This window comes from Sapajus apella, unplaced genomic scaffold, assembly GCF_009761245.1.
Source record: "Sapajus apella isolate SASKATOON/1434 unplaced genomic scaffold, GSC_monkey_1.0 scaffold55, whole genome shotgun sequence".
In the NCBI taxonomy this organism is placed as follows: domain Eukaryota; kingdom Metazoa; phylum Chordata; class Mammalia; order Primates; family Cebidae; genus Sapajus; species Sapajus apella.
In genome coordinates, this window is record NW_022436995.1 from 6058467 (window position 1) to 6074977 (window position 16511).

Genomic DNA, 16511 nt, shown 5'->3' on the forward strand with positions numbered 1-16511 from the left:
TGGACTGGTAATAAGACTACCTTGTAGCCTCTAAAATATCTTATAATTGTTTCTAACTTTTTGATACAAAAGACCCCTTAGTCAAGACCAATAAGAAAGAATGCTTTATTCAAGACTCAAATACAAGACAAATTTTACAGGGAAGTTAATCTAAAACCACCTTTGGGAAAAAAAAAAAAGGCTTACGCCTATAATCCCAACACTTTGGGAGGCCAAGGCAACCAGTGTGACCAACAAGGAGAAACCATGCCTCTACTAAAAATACAAAATCAACCAGGCATGGTGGCATAGGGAGGCTGAGGCAGGAGAACCACTCGCACCCAGGAGGCAGAGGTTGATGTGAGCCAAGATCACACCATTGCAATCCAGCCTGGGCAACAAAAGCAAAATTCTGTCCCAAAAAAAAAAAAAAAAAAAAGACAAAAGAATCCACTTCTTGACAAAGGGAAAAAAAAAAAAAAATCAAACCAACAAGAAACAAACCTCTTCATAACTAAAAAGAGTTCTTCTCCAGAACTTAAAAATTCTCATTTTATGTACTCATATATTTAGGCAGAACAACTTCCTAGAAAAAATAATCTGCCCCTCCTTAACTCACTAATTTTAAGAATGACCTATATTGGGCTGGGTGCAGTGGCTCACGCCTGTAATCCCAGCACTCTGGGAGGCCAAGGCAAGCAGATCACGAGGTCAGGAGTTCAAGATCAGCCTGGCCAACATAGTGAAACACCACCTCTACTAAAAATAAAAAATTTAGCTGGGCATGGTGGCGTGTTCCTGTAATCCCAGCTACTTGGAGATTGCTTGAACCAGGACCCAGGAAGTGGAGGTTGCTGTGAGCCTAGATTGCACCACTGCACACCAGCCTGGACTACAGAGCAAGACTTTGTCCCCGCCAAAAAAAAAAACAAAAACACACACAAATGATTGATATGATTAAACAGTAATCTATATGTAGAGCAATCTTCAAATCCCTAAAGGAAAATCACAATCAGTTCTTCCAGAGTCCCCCAGTAATTTTAATCAAGAAAAATAAAGTGAAGATAAAAGGCATCCTTGAGAGGACATAAGTTCACATCAAGGAAGAGTAAAAAGGGAATTATTTAACATGTAGAGTGCAGATGGACATATAGTACACATTTAAAGCTTGTTTTATTTCCCTATCAACAGCTTGGTGACAACAACCTTCTGCTGTGTGCCACAAAGCTATAGTTGTCATCCCCAAATGTGAATACTAGATCACTGTGATTTATCACATAATGGGCATAACTCTGCCTATGCCATACAACAGTAACAGCGCTTTGTTTTATTTATAAAGTGCTTAACACTGTTCCATGCAGGAAATTTTTCTATACATTTAGATTGACATGTACACCTAACCCATAGAATTCTAAGTATTTTTAAGACTGACTGACCTCCTATTAGTGTAGCCTGATTTGGAGATGTTTACACAATCCCAGTGTCATATCTCATTGGCCTGTTACTTCATCCAGAAACTGAAATTATATTTGTTCATCACATTCCACTGAGCTGTTAAACAACTTAAATGGAATACATATTATTTATTTGCTTTAAAAAGTGCTACACATGGGGCCAGGCACAGTGGCTCACACCTGTAATCCCAGCACTTTGGGAGGCCAAGATGGGTAGATCACTTGAGGTCAGGAGTTCAAGATCAACCTGGTCAATATGGTGAAACCCCCCCTCTACTAAAAACACAAAAATTAGCCGGGCGTGGTGGCACACACCTGTAATCCCAGCTACTGGGGAGGCTGAGGCAAGAGAATCGCCTGAACCTGGGATGCAGAGGTTGTAGTGAGCCAAGATCACACCACTGCTCACCAACCTAGGTGACAGGGCAAGACGCTATCTCAAAAAAAAAAAAAAAATTGCTAGACAAAGTGTAGTATTGTCATTACTATTAAGGATAGGCTCCAAAAGAACCATTTTGGGTAACTATTAAATAAACTTTAATAATCTGATAATTTTGTGAAAGCCCTTGTGATACGGGAACCATATCACCATAATTTGTAATCTAAAACAGATTCTAAATTGCTGGAGGGTAAAGCTCTTCTCTGTAAAGCCTCGAATGAAATAATGCCATAACAAATACATTTCCAAAGGAAAGTGAGGAGCAGAGGAAGAAGGAAATGAACACGTGTAGAATTCTATTATGTTTCAGGTATTCTTTTAGGTGCTTTATTTTTTATTTTTTTGAGACGGAGTCTCACTCTGTTGCCCAGGCTGGAGTGCAATAGCACGATCTCTGCTCACTGTAACCTCCATCTCCTGGGTTCAAGCGAGTCTCTTGCCCCAGCCTCCCAAGTAGCAGGGATTACAGGCATGTGCCACCACCCCTGGCTAATTTTGTATTTTTATAGAGACAGGGTTTCACCCTGTTGGCTGGGCTGGTCTTGAACTCCTGACCTCAAGTGATCCACCCGCCTGGTCCTCCCAAAGTGTTGGGATTACAGACGTGAGCCACTGTGCCCGGCCTGTTTTATGTGCTCTATATCTCATTTCTATTAATCCAGTAATTTCATGAGGGAGGTACGATCTGCATTTTATATTTAAAAAAACCAAGTTCCAAGAGGTTAAATAACTTTTCCAGGTTATAAAATTACTCTCTGGTAAAGCTATTAATTCGAAGTTAAGTATATCTGATAGGAAAGTCTGTGTACCACATGAATTTTCAATCTATACATTACATCAATAAAAGAATGGGTAACAAAAATCTGTTTTAATAGTAAAAACAAAAGATAAAAGTAAGAAGACTTAGTAACATATTAATGCCACTGAGTATTCCCAAAAAATTTTGACTGGGTAGAGAAAGACGATTCACAAAAGTGAGTTCTGAAAGACAAGACTAGGAAAAAAGGTGGGGGAGGGAGGAGAAAGAACACAGAAAGCCAAGAATGTCAGGCTATAGAATATGGATTTAGAAATTAGGGAACCATAAAAGGTGAGATAACTAATGAAAATGATGTTTAAAAAAAAAAAAAATTAATGTTGAGCCAGGTGCGTTGGCTAATGCCTGTAATCCCAGCACTTTGGGAAACCAAGCAGGGAGAATCACCTGAGGTCAGGAGTTTGAGAGGAGCATGGCCAACACGGTGAATACGGTCTCTGCTAAAATTACAAAAATCAGCTGGGTGTGGTGGAACACACCTGTTATCCCAGTTACTCAAGAGGCTGAGACAGGAGAATCACTAGCACCTGGGAGGCAGAGGTCGTATGAGCCGAGATTTGCCACCACATAGCAGCCTGGGAGACAGCGAGACGCCATCTCAAAAGAAGAAACAAAAACAAACAAATAAACAAAAAATTAATGTTGGTCTAATTTAGAATTGTTTTGATTCGAAGAAGTGGACTACAGTTAAGGGGCTGTAAGGTTGAACTGATAAAAACTTGAACTCTAATATCAACTGTGAAAACAGAAGATCTGGGGTAGAACAGGATGTGAAAGGTAATGGGGAGAAGTCAATTAATAAATATTCAAATTATTCAACCCATCATCTGTCGATTGCTTCCTTTACCTTTATTTTATCTTCACTTTATTCATAACAGTGAAGGAAACCCCAATTAAAAACTTGTTAGTCAGCAATCTCTTAAAATTTAGTATAACAAGTTTACCTTCATGGCAAAACTAGACGGCATCATATTCTTAGGCCACTCAAATTCTGTCGTATGAATTCGTATGCCAGATTCAAGTAAAAGTGTAGCTTTAAAGTCTGGTCTGTAGAAGAAAAAAGTCAAATTTTTCTTTAGGGCATATGCCAAACCTAACTGTGAAACAGACTTAAAATGCAGTTTTAAAAAAATGAGTAATCTCATATTTAATTACCAAAGAGAAAATAAGCCTATAAAATGTTCTTACTTTTGAAGACGAATAAGGTATGTCTTATTATCCACATCATAAACATTGTTTACTCTCATTCCTAGCAAGCTGCAGAGACAAAGGAAACATGTAACATATCACACAATTGTTTGAAACATAAAACTATACACATTTTAATGAAAGCTTTGAAACAGCTCATCTTAGTCTCTAAGGATATGGTAGTCAGCCGGGGAGCAGAGTCCAAAAGCCATTTGGGCATTCAGCTCAAAACTTAAGAGCAACGATTTTAAAACAAAAGCGGTCTATCAGCTCTAGGAACAAAGCTTGCGTTTTCAAAATGACCCAATCTGGGGGAAGAAATACAGTAAAATATAATCCAATTAATTTATTACAAGACAGGGAAAAAACCAAAAGATAAAAGACGGCCCTCGAAAACATGGCAAAGCTCACAGCGCTAAATGATAGAAACCAGACTAGAATCCAGACCTCAGTCCAAATCTGCTCAATCCAACTAAAACGGCGAAGCTCTCTCTTTCTGGGATGAGGGGCGGGGAGTGTTCAAGAAACCAAGCCTCCAATCTGGAAACCTCTGGAGCAAATGACCATTCTGACGTCTAGTGTTTTACGAAACGTTTCCTGCCGGATCCCGGCAACCCAGGCCAACAATGCAAGAGCGTCGCGCTAGCGGGGCAAGCCAGAGAGCTGCAAGGACGCGGGGAGTGGGGCATGAGGTGCCTGGGACCCCCTAGGGTATCCTGAGGGCCACAGGAAAGACACCACACGCCTACCCACTCAGGCCTAATCAGGTCCACAGAAGCATATAAAGTAAGGAAACACATCAAGCTGGGCTGTGGGCGCCATGGGCCCCCCCGGCCTCAGCCTCCTGCACTCCCCGCACGAGCCTGGTCACTTAGGAACTGTACCTAGCGTTCAGCTCCGCCAGTACCGCGCGGAGGTCAATGGTGCTAAACCGCGTCTTCATGCTTAGGTCCGAGGGTCACTACCGCAGTTCTCTCCACTGCCTGCCGGACTCGACGCCTCTTCTCTTCCGCGCAGGCGCACTTGGCGGAGATCTACGGCCGCGCAGAAGACCCAATATTCCTTGAGGCGAACGTATTTCGCGTTTCTGAAGACGTCGATTGTCAAGTTACAGTTGACTCTCTTCATTGTACCAAAACAATTCTAATTAAGATCCAAACTGTCCTCTTGAAACTGCACTCCTTCCTTGAACCCTTACGGAGCTGTCTGGTTTGGATGTTTTGGCCCGTGGTGTTTTGGGTTCAAGCCAGCCTTCATAGTGACCCCTGCTGGTCGAAACAATTTTCGAGGAGATTACCAGGAGTATTTCCCCACGGTGGGGGACTGCAGGGCTCAGGACCCCTTCCTGCGCGCATACTTTGACATAAGATTTTGATATGTAACGAAACAGAACTGCTTCTGTCCTTCTAAGTTTATCCTCAGCGATGAAGGCGAACTCTCAAAACGGAGTTCCTATTTTGATGGGACCGGCTCTCCGAAGGAGCATTCTGCAGTTGATTACAGGATTCTCATCGAACCTTTCTTGGTACCCCTGAGACTCAGCGCAGTTCCTGGTATACAATCGGTGCTCCATAAATACTTGGCAACATGAATATGCAAGTATTTAGCTAGATAATGGTGAAACAAAATAAAAATAAGACAAGATTCCCAACAGGGGTTGGGGTGGGAGAGGGGATTCACAGTGTAGCGAGGACAACAGTCCTGTAAGAGTGTAAACTCTGCATTTCTTTTGTCTTAGGATAGATGCCTGGGAAGAAAGGATACTTTATAAGGTAAGAACTCAAAAGAGGCAGGGTCTCACTGTGTTGCCCAGGCTGGAGTGCAGTGGCTATTCACAGGCGCAATCCCACTACTGATCAGCACGGGAGTTTTAACCTGCTCCGTTTCCGACCTGGGCCGGTTCACCCCTCCTTAGGCAACCTGGTGGTCCCCCGCTCCCGGGAGGTCACCATATTGATGCCGAACTTAGTGCGGACACCCGATCGGTATAGCGCACTACAGCCCAGAACTCCTGAACTCAAGGGATTCTCCAGCCTCAGCCTCCCGAGTAGCTGGGACTACAGGCACGCGCCACCGCGCCCGGCGTTTGGTGTCGCTGCAAAGAGCTGTTAGAGGCTTGCAGGCTACACATCATAGCAACCAGAATTCCTACCAGCAGGAGGCGACTCTAAACAGAAAGGGAGCTGTTGCTATTTCAGAACTGGTAACAGTAGGTGCAAAAATGTCTATAGCACATAGCTGCACAGCATTACTGTCACATGGTACAGTAAACCATACAGAATAGCCCAAAATATGAAAGCGTTTGCAAGAATGTGGAGAAAAGGGATTTTTTTGTATGCTGTTGATGGGAATGTAAATTAGTACAGCCATTGTGCAAAACAGTATGAAGGCTTCTCACAAAATTAATAATAGAATTACCATGTGATCTAGCAACAAAACCAGTATCCTGAAGATATATCTGCACTCCCATGTTCATTGCAGCATTATTTACAATACCGAAGATATAGGGATAGTCTACTTTTCATAAATGGATGAATGAATAATGAATGCAAATATATATGCACACACACACACACACATACATACATACACTGGAATATTATTCAGCTTTTAAAAAAGAAAGAAATCTTGCTGTTTGCAACTGGCATAGATTTAACAACGTGGATGAACCTGGAGGACATTATGCTAAGTGAAATAAGCCAGACACACGCACACAAAAATACTGCATAATCTCACTTATAGGTGGAATCTAGAAGTTTCTCATAGAAACAGAGAGTAGAAACGTGATTGCCAGGACTTGGGAAGTGGGGGAAATGGGAAGATATTGGTCAAAGCGCACAAACTTTCAGTTATAAGTTGAGTAAGTTCTGGAGACCTAATGTACAGCATGTTGATTTTATAGTTCATAGTAATGTATTGTATGCTTGAAATTTGCACAAGAACAGAAAACCAAATACCAGATGTGCTCACTTATAAATGAGAGCTGAATGATGAGAACACATGGACCCATGGAGGGGAACAACACACACTGGGGCCTATCAGAGGGTAAGGATGCAAGGAGGAAGAGAATAAGCAAAAATAACTAATGGGCACTGGGTTTAATACCTGGGTAATGAAATAACCTGTAAAACAAACCTCACAACACAAATTTACCTGTATAACAAACTGGCACATACGCCCACTTAACTTAAAATAAAATTAAATTTTTAAAAACTCAGAAATTTGCTGAGAAAGTAGATCTCAAACACACACATGCAAAGTGTGAGGTTATGGATATGTTAACTGACTTGATTACAGTAATCATCTCACAATGTATACATACATCAAAACATCACATGGCTGGGCGGGGTGGCTCACACCTGTAATTCCAACACCTTGGGAGGCCAAAGCTGGCAGATAGCTTGAGCCCAGGAGTTCAAGACCAGCCTGGACAACAGAGTGAGGCCTCCTTGCCCATCTCTACAAAAAAATGCATGGGGAAGCTGTCTAATTAGCCAGGCGTGCTGGCTCTTGCCTATGGTCTCAGCTACAAGGGAGGCTGAGGCAAGAGGACCCCTTCAGCCCAGGAGGTCAAGGCTGCAGTGAGCCATGATTGTGCCACCATACTCCAGCTTCAGAGTAAGACCCTGTTTCAAAAAAGAAAAAATCAAATATACATCTCAAATATATGCAACTTTTATTTGTTGCCTTAATTCATTTTACACTGCTATAACAGAACACCACAAACTGAGCAATTTATAAAGAACATAAACTTATTGCCTCACAGTTCTGGAGACTGGGAAGTCCAAGATCAAGGAGCTGGCATCTTGCAAGGGCTTTCTTGATGTTATATCCCATGATGGAAGGGCAAGGAGAGGATGAGAGAGAGAGACAAGAGGACCAAACTCATCCTTTTATAAGGAAATCATTCCCATTTATTTTGTCAGTAGTCCTAAATAGAGCCCCAGGCACTGTTTTATATAAGATATTTTAGTCTTGGCCGGGCGCGGTGGCTCAAGCCTGTAATCCCAGCACTTTGGGAGGCCGAGGCGGGTGGATCACGAGGTCAAGAGATCGAGACCATCCTGGTCAACATGGTGAAACCCCGTCTCTACTAAAAATACAAAAAATTAGCTGGGCATGGTGGTGCGTGCCTGTAATCCCAGCTACTCAGGAGGCTGAGGCAGGAGAATTGCCTGAACCCAGGAGGCGGAGGTTGCGGTGAGCCGAGATCGCGCCATTGCACTCCAGCCTAGGCAACAAGAGTGAAACTCCATCTCAAAAAAAAAAAAAAAGAAAAAAAGAAAAAGAAGTCTAATACCCTACTGTAGAGAGGCCTTGAGACTACCGGGAGAGGGAGAGGAGCATGGAGCATGTCTTTACAGCCAAGCCTGTCAAGGCAGAGGCATGTGAATTAAGTCATCTTAATTAGACCAGCCTACAAATTAGACCAGCTGAATACCGCGAGCAACTTCACCTGGAGCAGAGAATTGTTCAATAGAGCTTTGCTCTAAATTCCTGACCCTCAAAATCATGAAACGTAATAAAATGGTTGTTTTTTCAAACTACTAAATGTTGGAATAGTTTGTTATACTTAATAAATTACACAAAAATAGGCAGCTTTAAGCAAATACATTTAAAAAGAAAGAGTTCTGCTAAATTAAATTTGGCGTAAGGCTGCTGTGTACCTCGAGTCCATAAATACTGAACAACAATCTAATCTGGTATGTAAACAAATTGAAAGCTTGAGTATATTCTTGAAATAAATAGCTGAGTCTCGGCCATCAGTCACAGCTGCTGAGCTCTAGGTAATCATAGGATGCAAAATGATCCAACCAAGTCCAAGAAAGGCAAACACTGAGCTGTAACCAACCAAGCTGTTTCAGTATTTCACTTCCTTTCTCTATCTGTGAATACTCCCTGCCCACAACGTGAAACTCCCTGAACTTCTTCTGGGTCTGAGTGCTGTCCTATTCATGAATCACTCTTTCTTCAAAAAAATTCTGAAAATTTTAACTTGTCTGAAGTTTTTTTTTTTTTTCATTTTTTATTTTTATTATTTAGAGACAGGGTTTCAGACATGTTGGTCAGGCTGGTCTCAAAACCTCTGATCTCAGGTAGTTCACCAGCCTCAGCCTCCCAAAGTGCTGGGATTACAGGCATGAGCCACTGCACCTGGCCTGAGGTTTTTTTTTTTTTTTTAAACAGTTCTCATATTACTAGTAAACAAATTTAAGCGCGGTGTGGTGGCATATGCCTACAGTTCCAGTCGCTTGGAAGGTGGTGGCAAAAGGCTTGAGCCCAGGAGTGAGGCTGCACTGAGCTATGATCTATGATTATGCCACTGCAATCCAGCAGCCTGGTGATGGAGTGAGACCTCATCTCTAAAAAGACCAACAAAAAAACAGAAACAAAAACAAATTTAGAGTTTTAGAATAAGAAAACATTGTTTTGGACAAATGATGTGATTTTTAAATCAGTGAAGTATGTACTCTAAAAGTATGTGAATATTTATGTGAATATATATATGCTTTTGGCATGAATGAGACCCTTCAAAGCAAAACACCAAAAGCAGAAACCACAAAGGGTTAGATTAATACATCTGAATACATAAAAGTTTAAAGTCGCTATACGTCGAAAATATTCCACCATAACCCTAATCTTAACCCTAAACATAATTAAAAACTTAAAAGTGTAGTCCACACGCACGGGAAAAAATATCAATGTGAAAATGTGTTCAACACAAATTTTTTTTTTTTTTTAAGCACAAGTATGCTAAAGAAGACAGTTGCTGGCCGGGTGCAGTGGCTCACGCCTGTAATCCCAGCACTTTGGGAGGCTGAGGCAGGTGTATCACTTGAGGTCAGAAGTTCAAGAAGACAGTTACTGAAATGATACATTTCTGACCTCACAGTTTTGTCAGGTACAGACTGAGCTTGATTCCCCCCATGTATTCCTTTCCTATTCTGTGGTAATTTGCTGAATCAAATTACCACAAATTTAGAGGCTTAAACAACATAAATGTATTATTATTATTATTATTATTACTGAGATGGGGTCTCACTCTGTTCCTCTGGCTGGAGTGCAGTGGCACACTCATGGCTCACTGCAGCCTCAACTTCCTGGGCTCAGATGATCCTCCCACCTCAGCCTCCCTGGTAGCTGGAACTACAGGAACGCACCACCCCGCATGGTTAATTTTCATATTTTTTGTAGAGACAGTGTTTCACCATGTTGTGCAGGCTGGTCTCGAACTCCCAGGCTCAAGCAATCAACCTGCCTTGGCCTCTCACAAGGCTGGGAATTACAGGTGTGAGCCACTACATCTGGCCAAATTTATTTATCCAGAGGTCAGAAGTACCAAATGGGTGAGTAGGGCTGCATTCCTTCTGGAAGCTCTTGAAGAGAATCCCTTTCCTTCCCTTTTCCAGCTTCAGGGGCTATTCACATTCCTTGGTAAGTTAGCACATAGACAGCTTTGGGGAGGGGGTCATTATGTTGTCTGTGACATCTCAGTTCTCCAAAGCTGAGTTCTCCCAGAGGTCATGCAAGAGACTCAGGGAAGTAAGAACCCCAGGTCTAATAGAGGCAGCTGCTCAAGTGCAGTTCTTTACATCCACAGCTAAGTCATTATGGGTCCAACTCAGGAATCCATTTAGTGAAAAACAAAAGAGATACAAAAATTAGCCTGGTGTGATGGTGCCTGTAATCCCAGCTACTCGAGAGGCTTGAGGCAGGAGAAGCACTTGAACCCGGGAGGCAGAGGTTGCAGTGAGTGAAGATTGTGCCACGGAGCTCCAACCTGGACGACTCTGTCTCAAAAAAAAAAAAAAGTTTGCCAAAATAATTTTGCTTCCTATTTTGAAGGTGGTGAGAAGGTAAAGTTGTTTGTTTTTTTAAAATAGCATCTCTACCTATTTTCATTTAATAAAAATGCATTATGTGGAGGTGATTTTTTAATTCTTGAAAAGTTGTCCTGAAGAACTGAAATAAGACTTATTCCATGTGGCTGAGAGGGCAGACCCAGAAGTGACCATGGGGGAGAGATCTGCTCGATTCAAAGAGAATCTTTTCTGACAGTTATCCTTGTTCAAAATTCAATGAACTACCAAAAAAAAAAAAAAAAAAAAAGGAATACAAATGGCTTTATAAAAAATTTAGTACAGTGCTTCATTTTACAGATAGTGAGGAAAATCTGTGTTTAGTGCTTAGACTCTTTAAATTCCTAATGAATTATCAGATTAATGTTAAGACTGATGTGAATGCTTAACCAATGTCCGCTGGCTCTAAAATGCCTGAATTTAACAGTAAGCCCTTCAAAATAGTTATTTCATGTAGATGAAATTTCTCAACACAGACCACCAAGAACTTTTGAAAAATTTAAAGGCTGTCTTCTTTCATAGCTTATTCACTTATTTCTTTTTAAAAAATGAGGCATGATTATGAGACATGCTCAAGGATAGCTGAGCGGAGGATGCAGAGGTTTTTGCTCTCATTAACACTGGGTTCAAGACCCAGGCCGCTAGGCGCGTTCTTTAAACTCCCTTTGTTTCAGTTACTTTTCAGAGTCCAGGTGCCGTCACCTTTTGGCAATCCGACGGAGAGAGAAGCAAGTGGGGAGACAGGGCTCCGCATTCTGCCACGCTGGCCCCTCACCTCTGCCATCACAGGGCGTTCTGGGTTCCTCTGAGAGGAGTTTTTCCCTTACAAGGAGGCAGTAGTGCGGTTCCTCATCGGAAGGTTAGCCCTACTTGTAGGCGAGTAGAACTAAAGAATCTGTGTGAAAGACTGTTGATCAGCGCGGCTTTGGTGCGTAGCATTCAAAATCCTTGACAGGAGAGGGGTGAAAGAAGCTGACATCCGTGACAAGAGGTAGGGAGGGAAGCTCACGTCAGGTCAGTGCAGAGGCATAGAGTTGGAAACTGCAAGCAGCAACCAGGACGGCCGTGGGAAGAACTCGGCAATTCTTAAAGGGAACGTATTTCTGCTCTCTGCGGTCCGGCGGCCATTTTTTCCGACTGCCTGTGGGTAAACGAGCAGCCCCTGTTGGTTCCGAGGGTAATAACACCTTTTCGCAGAGACGTTCTGAATATGCACCGGTAGGGGGCAGTGATGAGACGGTTACAAGTCCCCGAGTATCCCGTCAACTGGTGAGTTTTGACGCTAAAGGAAACGTTAAATAGTGGATAAATAGAATACTGGAGAGAGAAAGCCAACCATAAACCCCAGTAACATCTATTTTTTAATTTTTTTTCCTTTAGAGAAAAAGAGGTCTCCTATTTTAGTGCACACATTAGTTAGTTTCTGAATACGTATGAACCTGAAAGGAGGGACATTTCTTAACTTTCAAACACGTTGTCCAATTACATTAATTAGGGAGGGGGGCAAAAGAGACAGGGTCTCGCTATGTTGCCCAGGCTGGAGTGCAGTGGCTATTCACAGGCGCGATCCCACTACTGATCAGCACGGGAGTTTTGACCTGCTCCGTTTCCGACCTGGGCCGGTTCACCCCTCCTTAGGCAACCTGGTGGTCCCCCGCTCCCGGGAGGTCACCATATTGATGCCGAACTTAGTGCGGACACCCGATCGGCATAGCGCACTGCAGCCCAGAACTCCTGGGCTCAAGCGATCCTCCCACCTCAGCCTCCCGAGTAGCTGGGACTACAGGCACGCGCCACCGCGCCCGGCGATAGGAGACGCTGCGAAAAGCTACTAAAAGCTGCAGTGCGGTGACGTCACCGGGGGAGGGGTGGGTGTCAGGCCGGGCGACGTGAGCTTGGACACACCCACACTGGGCGGTCTGGAGGCTACGCTAGTGTGGCATCATCTGAGCTGGGCAGCCATTTCTGCTTACAGGGTTGGGACACCGGAATCTTACCCGCGCGGTGGCGGCTGCGGCTCTCGGTGTTTTGATCCGAACGCCGCGTTCCCGCTTAACAGAAATTCGTCAGTATGCGCTTCATGCTCATAGTGTGGCGTCCAGACGTGCAGCGAGGGAAAAAAGAAACGCAATAACCTGATCCCTCAGAGTTGATTGCTTCAGCAGGGCTTAAATATGTGCTGCGTCTTTTGGGGAACGTTACTTAAGAGGCAACCATCTGGCTCGAAATCTTCCATTATTCTCAGCAAGCGTTTAGGAGGTGACTGCACTGTAAGAATAACCCACAGTAGCAGAGGCTGGAAGTCTGCACAGTGCCGAGGTCAGTTCAGTCTTCCCTACTCGAACGAAGTAAGCCTGGAACAACTGTTTGCTTTCTCCGCCCTGCATGTTAGTTACCCGTTGTTTTTGGAGAAAAAGCAAGTATCGAGGTATATTGGTGGAAAAATTTGGATTTGGTACCCTGAAGTCTTTTTTGGGACAAGCTTAGGTTAAGAAGGGATAGAGGAGAGGAAAGAAAAAATAATTTTCGACCATAGAACTGCAAAAGCAGACCTATTTGTCCTCAATCTATAATCTTTCCCTCACTCTCCTTGTTTCCTAAAAACCAGTCCAGACTTTCCCCTCCACCTCCATCCTTGCAGCAGATAACTTTGTTCCCTCCTTCATGGATAAAGCGACGGCCATCAGACAAAAACTTTTCAACTCCTTGCTAGTCTCTCCTCCTCTAAATTTATCTTTACACCTTCAGAGAAAAGCACCCTTCTGTTTTCCCCTCCTACCTCAAACCCAATAGGTCAAAATTCCTCATTTTCACCCATCCTATCTCTTTTTCACTTACCTAGATTCCGATTTTTCTTCTAAAAAAAAAAAAAAAACCTCCTTTGACCTTGCCTATCTTTCTAAATGAAATCTCTCTGTTATTTTCATGGCTGCACCTCTTCAAAGCATGTTCTACAGTTGCTACATTCGCTTCTTAACCTTCTGTCTTCTGTCCACAGCCTATGAATCCACTGAAACTATTCTAGCTAAGGCTGCTATACCCAAGCCTCCTACTTGGGAGGTCTAAGGAACCCTTTCTGACATAGGTGACGTTGTACCCGAATGAGTCAAGGAACGAGCCACACTCTGAGATTGAATTATGAGTCCTTTATTATGCCGGCGACCAACAGGTGGCTAATGCCCAAAATTCTCTCAGTCCCTAAGAAAAAGTTAGGTGGTCTTTTATACCCTAGTTTTAAAAGGGAAGGGGAACCTAGCTGAAGTAAATGTTTCACAAAAGCAGAGTAAGCAAAAAGTTAAAAGATAAACCAGTACATGAGAAATAAAACAGTGCCAGGTGTGAGGGGTAAAGCTGTCATGAAAGACATACAAGTTACAGATAATGGGGGCTCTGGGTGCTCGACAGCACCTGCATTCCCAGGCTCTGCTGGTACCACTTAACTCGGCCTCTTACCAACAAATGCATTCCTGGAGGTGCCCAGTGTCAGCCTGTCCCAGCTACATACTATAGTTACATACTTAATGGAGGGAAAATAACTGAAATGAAGAAGCTAAGATGGAGTCTGTCTGGCTCAAGAAGCTAACATAAAATCTGAACACCTTTTAGTCTGAGAAAGAGAGAGTTAGTTTTAGCCGGCAAAAAGCAGGTTACCATAACATAATTTACCACCACCACCAATCTCTGTCACTTGTGACTGCTCTTTCCTTCCTGAATATATCTTCTCTCTGGTTCTTGTTACAGCCCCTGGTATTTCCTCCCAGGCTCGCTCCATTGCCCGCGAAGCAAATGTTTTTGTTCCTTGCAATTCTCTCCTAAATGTTCTCTGTTCTCTCACCATGTTCTTCATGAGTGATCTAATCAATTCTCAAGGCTCTCAAATCTATAGTTCCAATCTCATGTTGTTTCCAGACCTTAAGATTCACATATTTAGTTGCCTTCTGGATGTCACCTTGAACTCATTCGGGACTTCGAATTCAACATTTGCAAAACTGATGTCTTCTCCTCTTCCTCCAAACTTGCCCAATCTTCCTGTATTCTCACTTGCTGTCAATATGTTTAGTTGCTCATTTCAGAACTCTCAGAGTCATCCTTGACTACTATTCCATTCATTCAATACCAAATATTTACTTTTTACTTATCCAATGACAGGCACTGCGCTAGGTGATAGAGGTGTGGTGGTGAAGAAGAGAGACACAGTAAAAGAGACAGACAAAAACTTAGCAAAAGAATTATAATTTCAAACTGTGATAAGTGCTGGTGATATAAAAAATGGTAGCAGGAAACAGGGCACCTACTTTCCAGAATGTATCAGGTAAGCCTCTTTTAGGAGTATCATTTAAATTAGGGCCTGAAGAATGAGGCATCAATTAAGGTGCTTCGATTGCAAACAAGGACTGTCTGTAAACTGAAGTAAACGAACCTCTCTTTAGGAAATTCAGAAGAAAGAAAGTTATCTCAAGAAAGTTGGTCAGAAGAAAATGGGCAGATCATGAAATGTTAGTTGTCTCCCAAAGTCCGTTCTTCCCTTTTACAACGCTAATACTTTGTTACTTGGGCATATGAAGTCCCAGCTAGAGACCACATTACCCGTCTGCCTTACAACCAAGTGTGGTCAAGTTCTCACCAATGGAACATGAATGAAAGCTGTATGTGCACTCTGCATCACTTGCTTAAAAAAATCGGTTGCCCTCTACTTCTGCTCTTTTGCCCTTCTCCAGCACTAGGTGGCGCCAGTGCAGATCTATTGCAGCGACCCACCTGTAAACCAGGCAAATTAGAAAAAATATCAAGCATCAAGAGGACAGAAACCAGGGATTACAGAAGGGGCAGGATTCAAAACAAAATAAAAATGAAACCAAAATAAAACGAAAACAGACAGAAAGCAGAGTCCATGGATGAATTAATGAAGCTGATTCACCCTACAGCCTCCACCACTCCTACTTCTGGATTGTTAGATGAGAAATAAGCTTCTGTCTCAATTAAATCACTATATTTTGAGGCCTCTTTATTATTGCAGCATACTCTGTACTCTAACCTAGTAGAGGGAAGTTCACAGAAGAAAATCTTGGATAACCAGAATTCAAAAAGAGCAGGAATCAAAAGAGCTCCAGGTATCTAAATGGCACTGCCATGGGATGAATCATCCTCAGTTTCCTCTAAGAAGAGTCTGATTTTCTAGTTTGAGTTCTGTATTCTTCTATAATCTGTATTTATATGCATACCTATTTTATTTTTATGATTTTAAAAATTATATTTTTGGCCGGGCGCGGTGGCTCACGCCTGTAATCCCAGCACTTTGGGAGGCCGAGGCGGGTGGATCACGAGGTCAAGAGATCAAGACCATCCTGGTCAACATGGCGAAACCCCGTCTCTACTAAAACTACAAAAAATTAGCTGGGCATGGTGGCGCGTGCCTGTAATCCCAGCTACTCAGGAGGCTGAGGCAGGGGAATTGCCTGAACCCAGGAGGCGGAGGTTGCGGTGAGCCGAGATCGTGCCATTGCACTCCAGTCTGGGTAACAGGAGCGAAACTCCGTCTCAAAAAAAAAACAAAAAAAACAAAAAAAAAAAAAAAATAAAAAATTATATTTTTTTGAGATGGAGTTTCGCTGTTCTTGCTCAAGCTGGAGTGCAATGGCACAATCTGGTCTCACTGCAACCTCTGCCTCCCAGGTTCAAGCCCTTCTCCTGCTTCAGCCTCCCGAGTAGCTGGGATTACAGGTGTGTGCCACCACACCAAGCTAATTTTTTATATTTTAGTAGAAACAGCGTTT

At 42.8% G+C, this 16511-nt stretch overlaps 1 protein-coding gene and 1 long non-coding RNA gene across 6 annotated transcripts in view; one reads left to right on the forward strand and one right to left on the reverse strand.

Annotated features, from left to right (window-relative positions):
- The window catches only part of NEMF (nuclear export mediator factor), a 71720-nt gene extending 66391 nt beyond the window's left edge, over positions 1-5329 (reverse strand). The window contains exons 1-3 of one of the 5 annotated variants that reach the window (XM_032244532.1): positions 4762-5329; positions 3878-3946; positions 3634-3736 (exon numbers count right to left, since the gene is read on the reverse strand). In XM_032244532.1, the coding sequence (XP_032100423.1) occupies positions 3634-3736; positions 3878-3946; positions 4762-4820 (231 nt within the window). In that variant the 5' untranslated portion in view covers positions 4821-5329. The remainder of the gene's footprint in view (positions 1-3633; positions 3737-3877; positions 3947-4761) is intronic. The other 4 variants (XM_032244530.1, XM_032244529.1, XM_032244531.1 and 1 more) reach the window with 4 other exon arrangements.
- A 7309-nt stretch (positions 5330-12638) lies between these two features.
- Positions 12639-15745, forward strand: LOC116527549. Its single transcript, XR_004258605.1, has 2 exons — positions 12639-13165; positions 15168-15745. It is a non-coding gene; the product is annotated as an uncharacterized LOC116527549 (long non-coding RNA).
- The last annotated feature ends 766 nt before the right edge of the window (positions 15746-16511 follow it).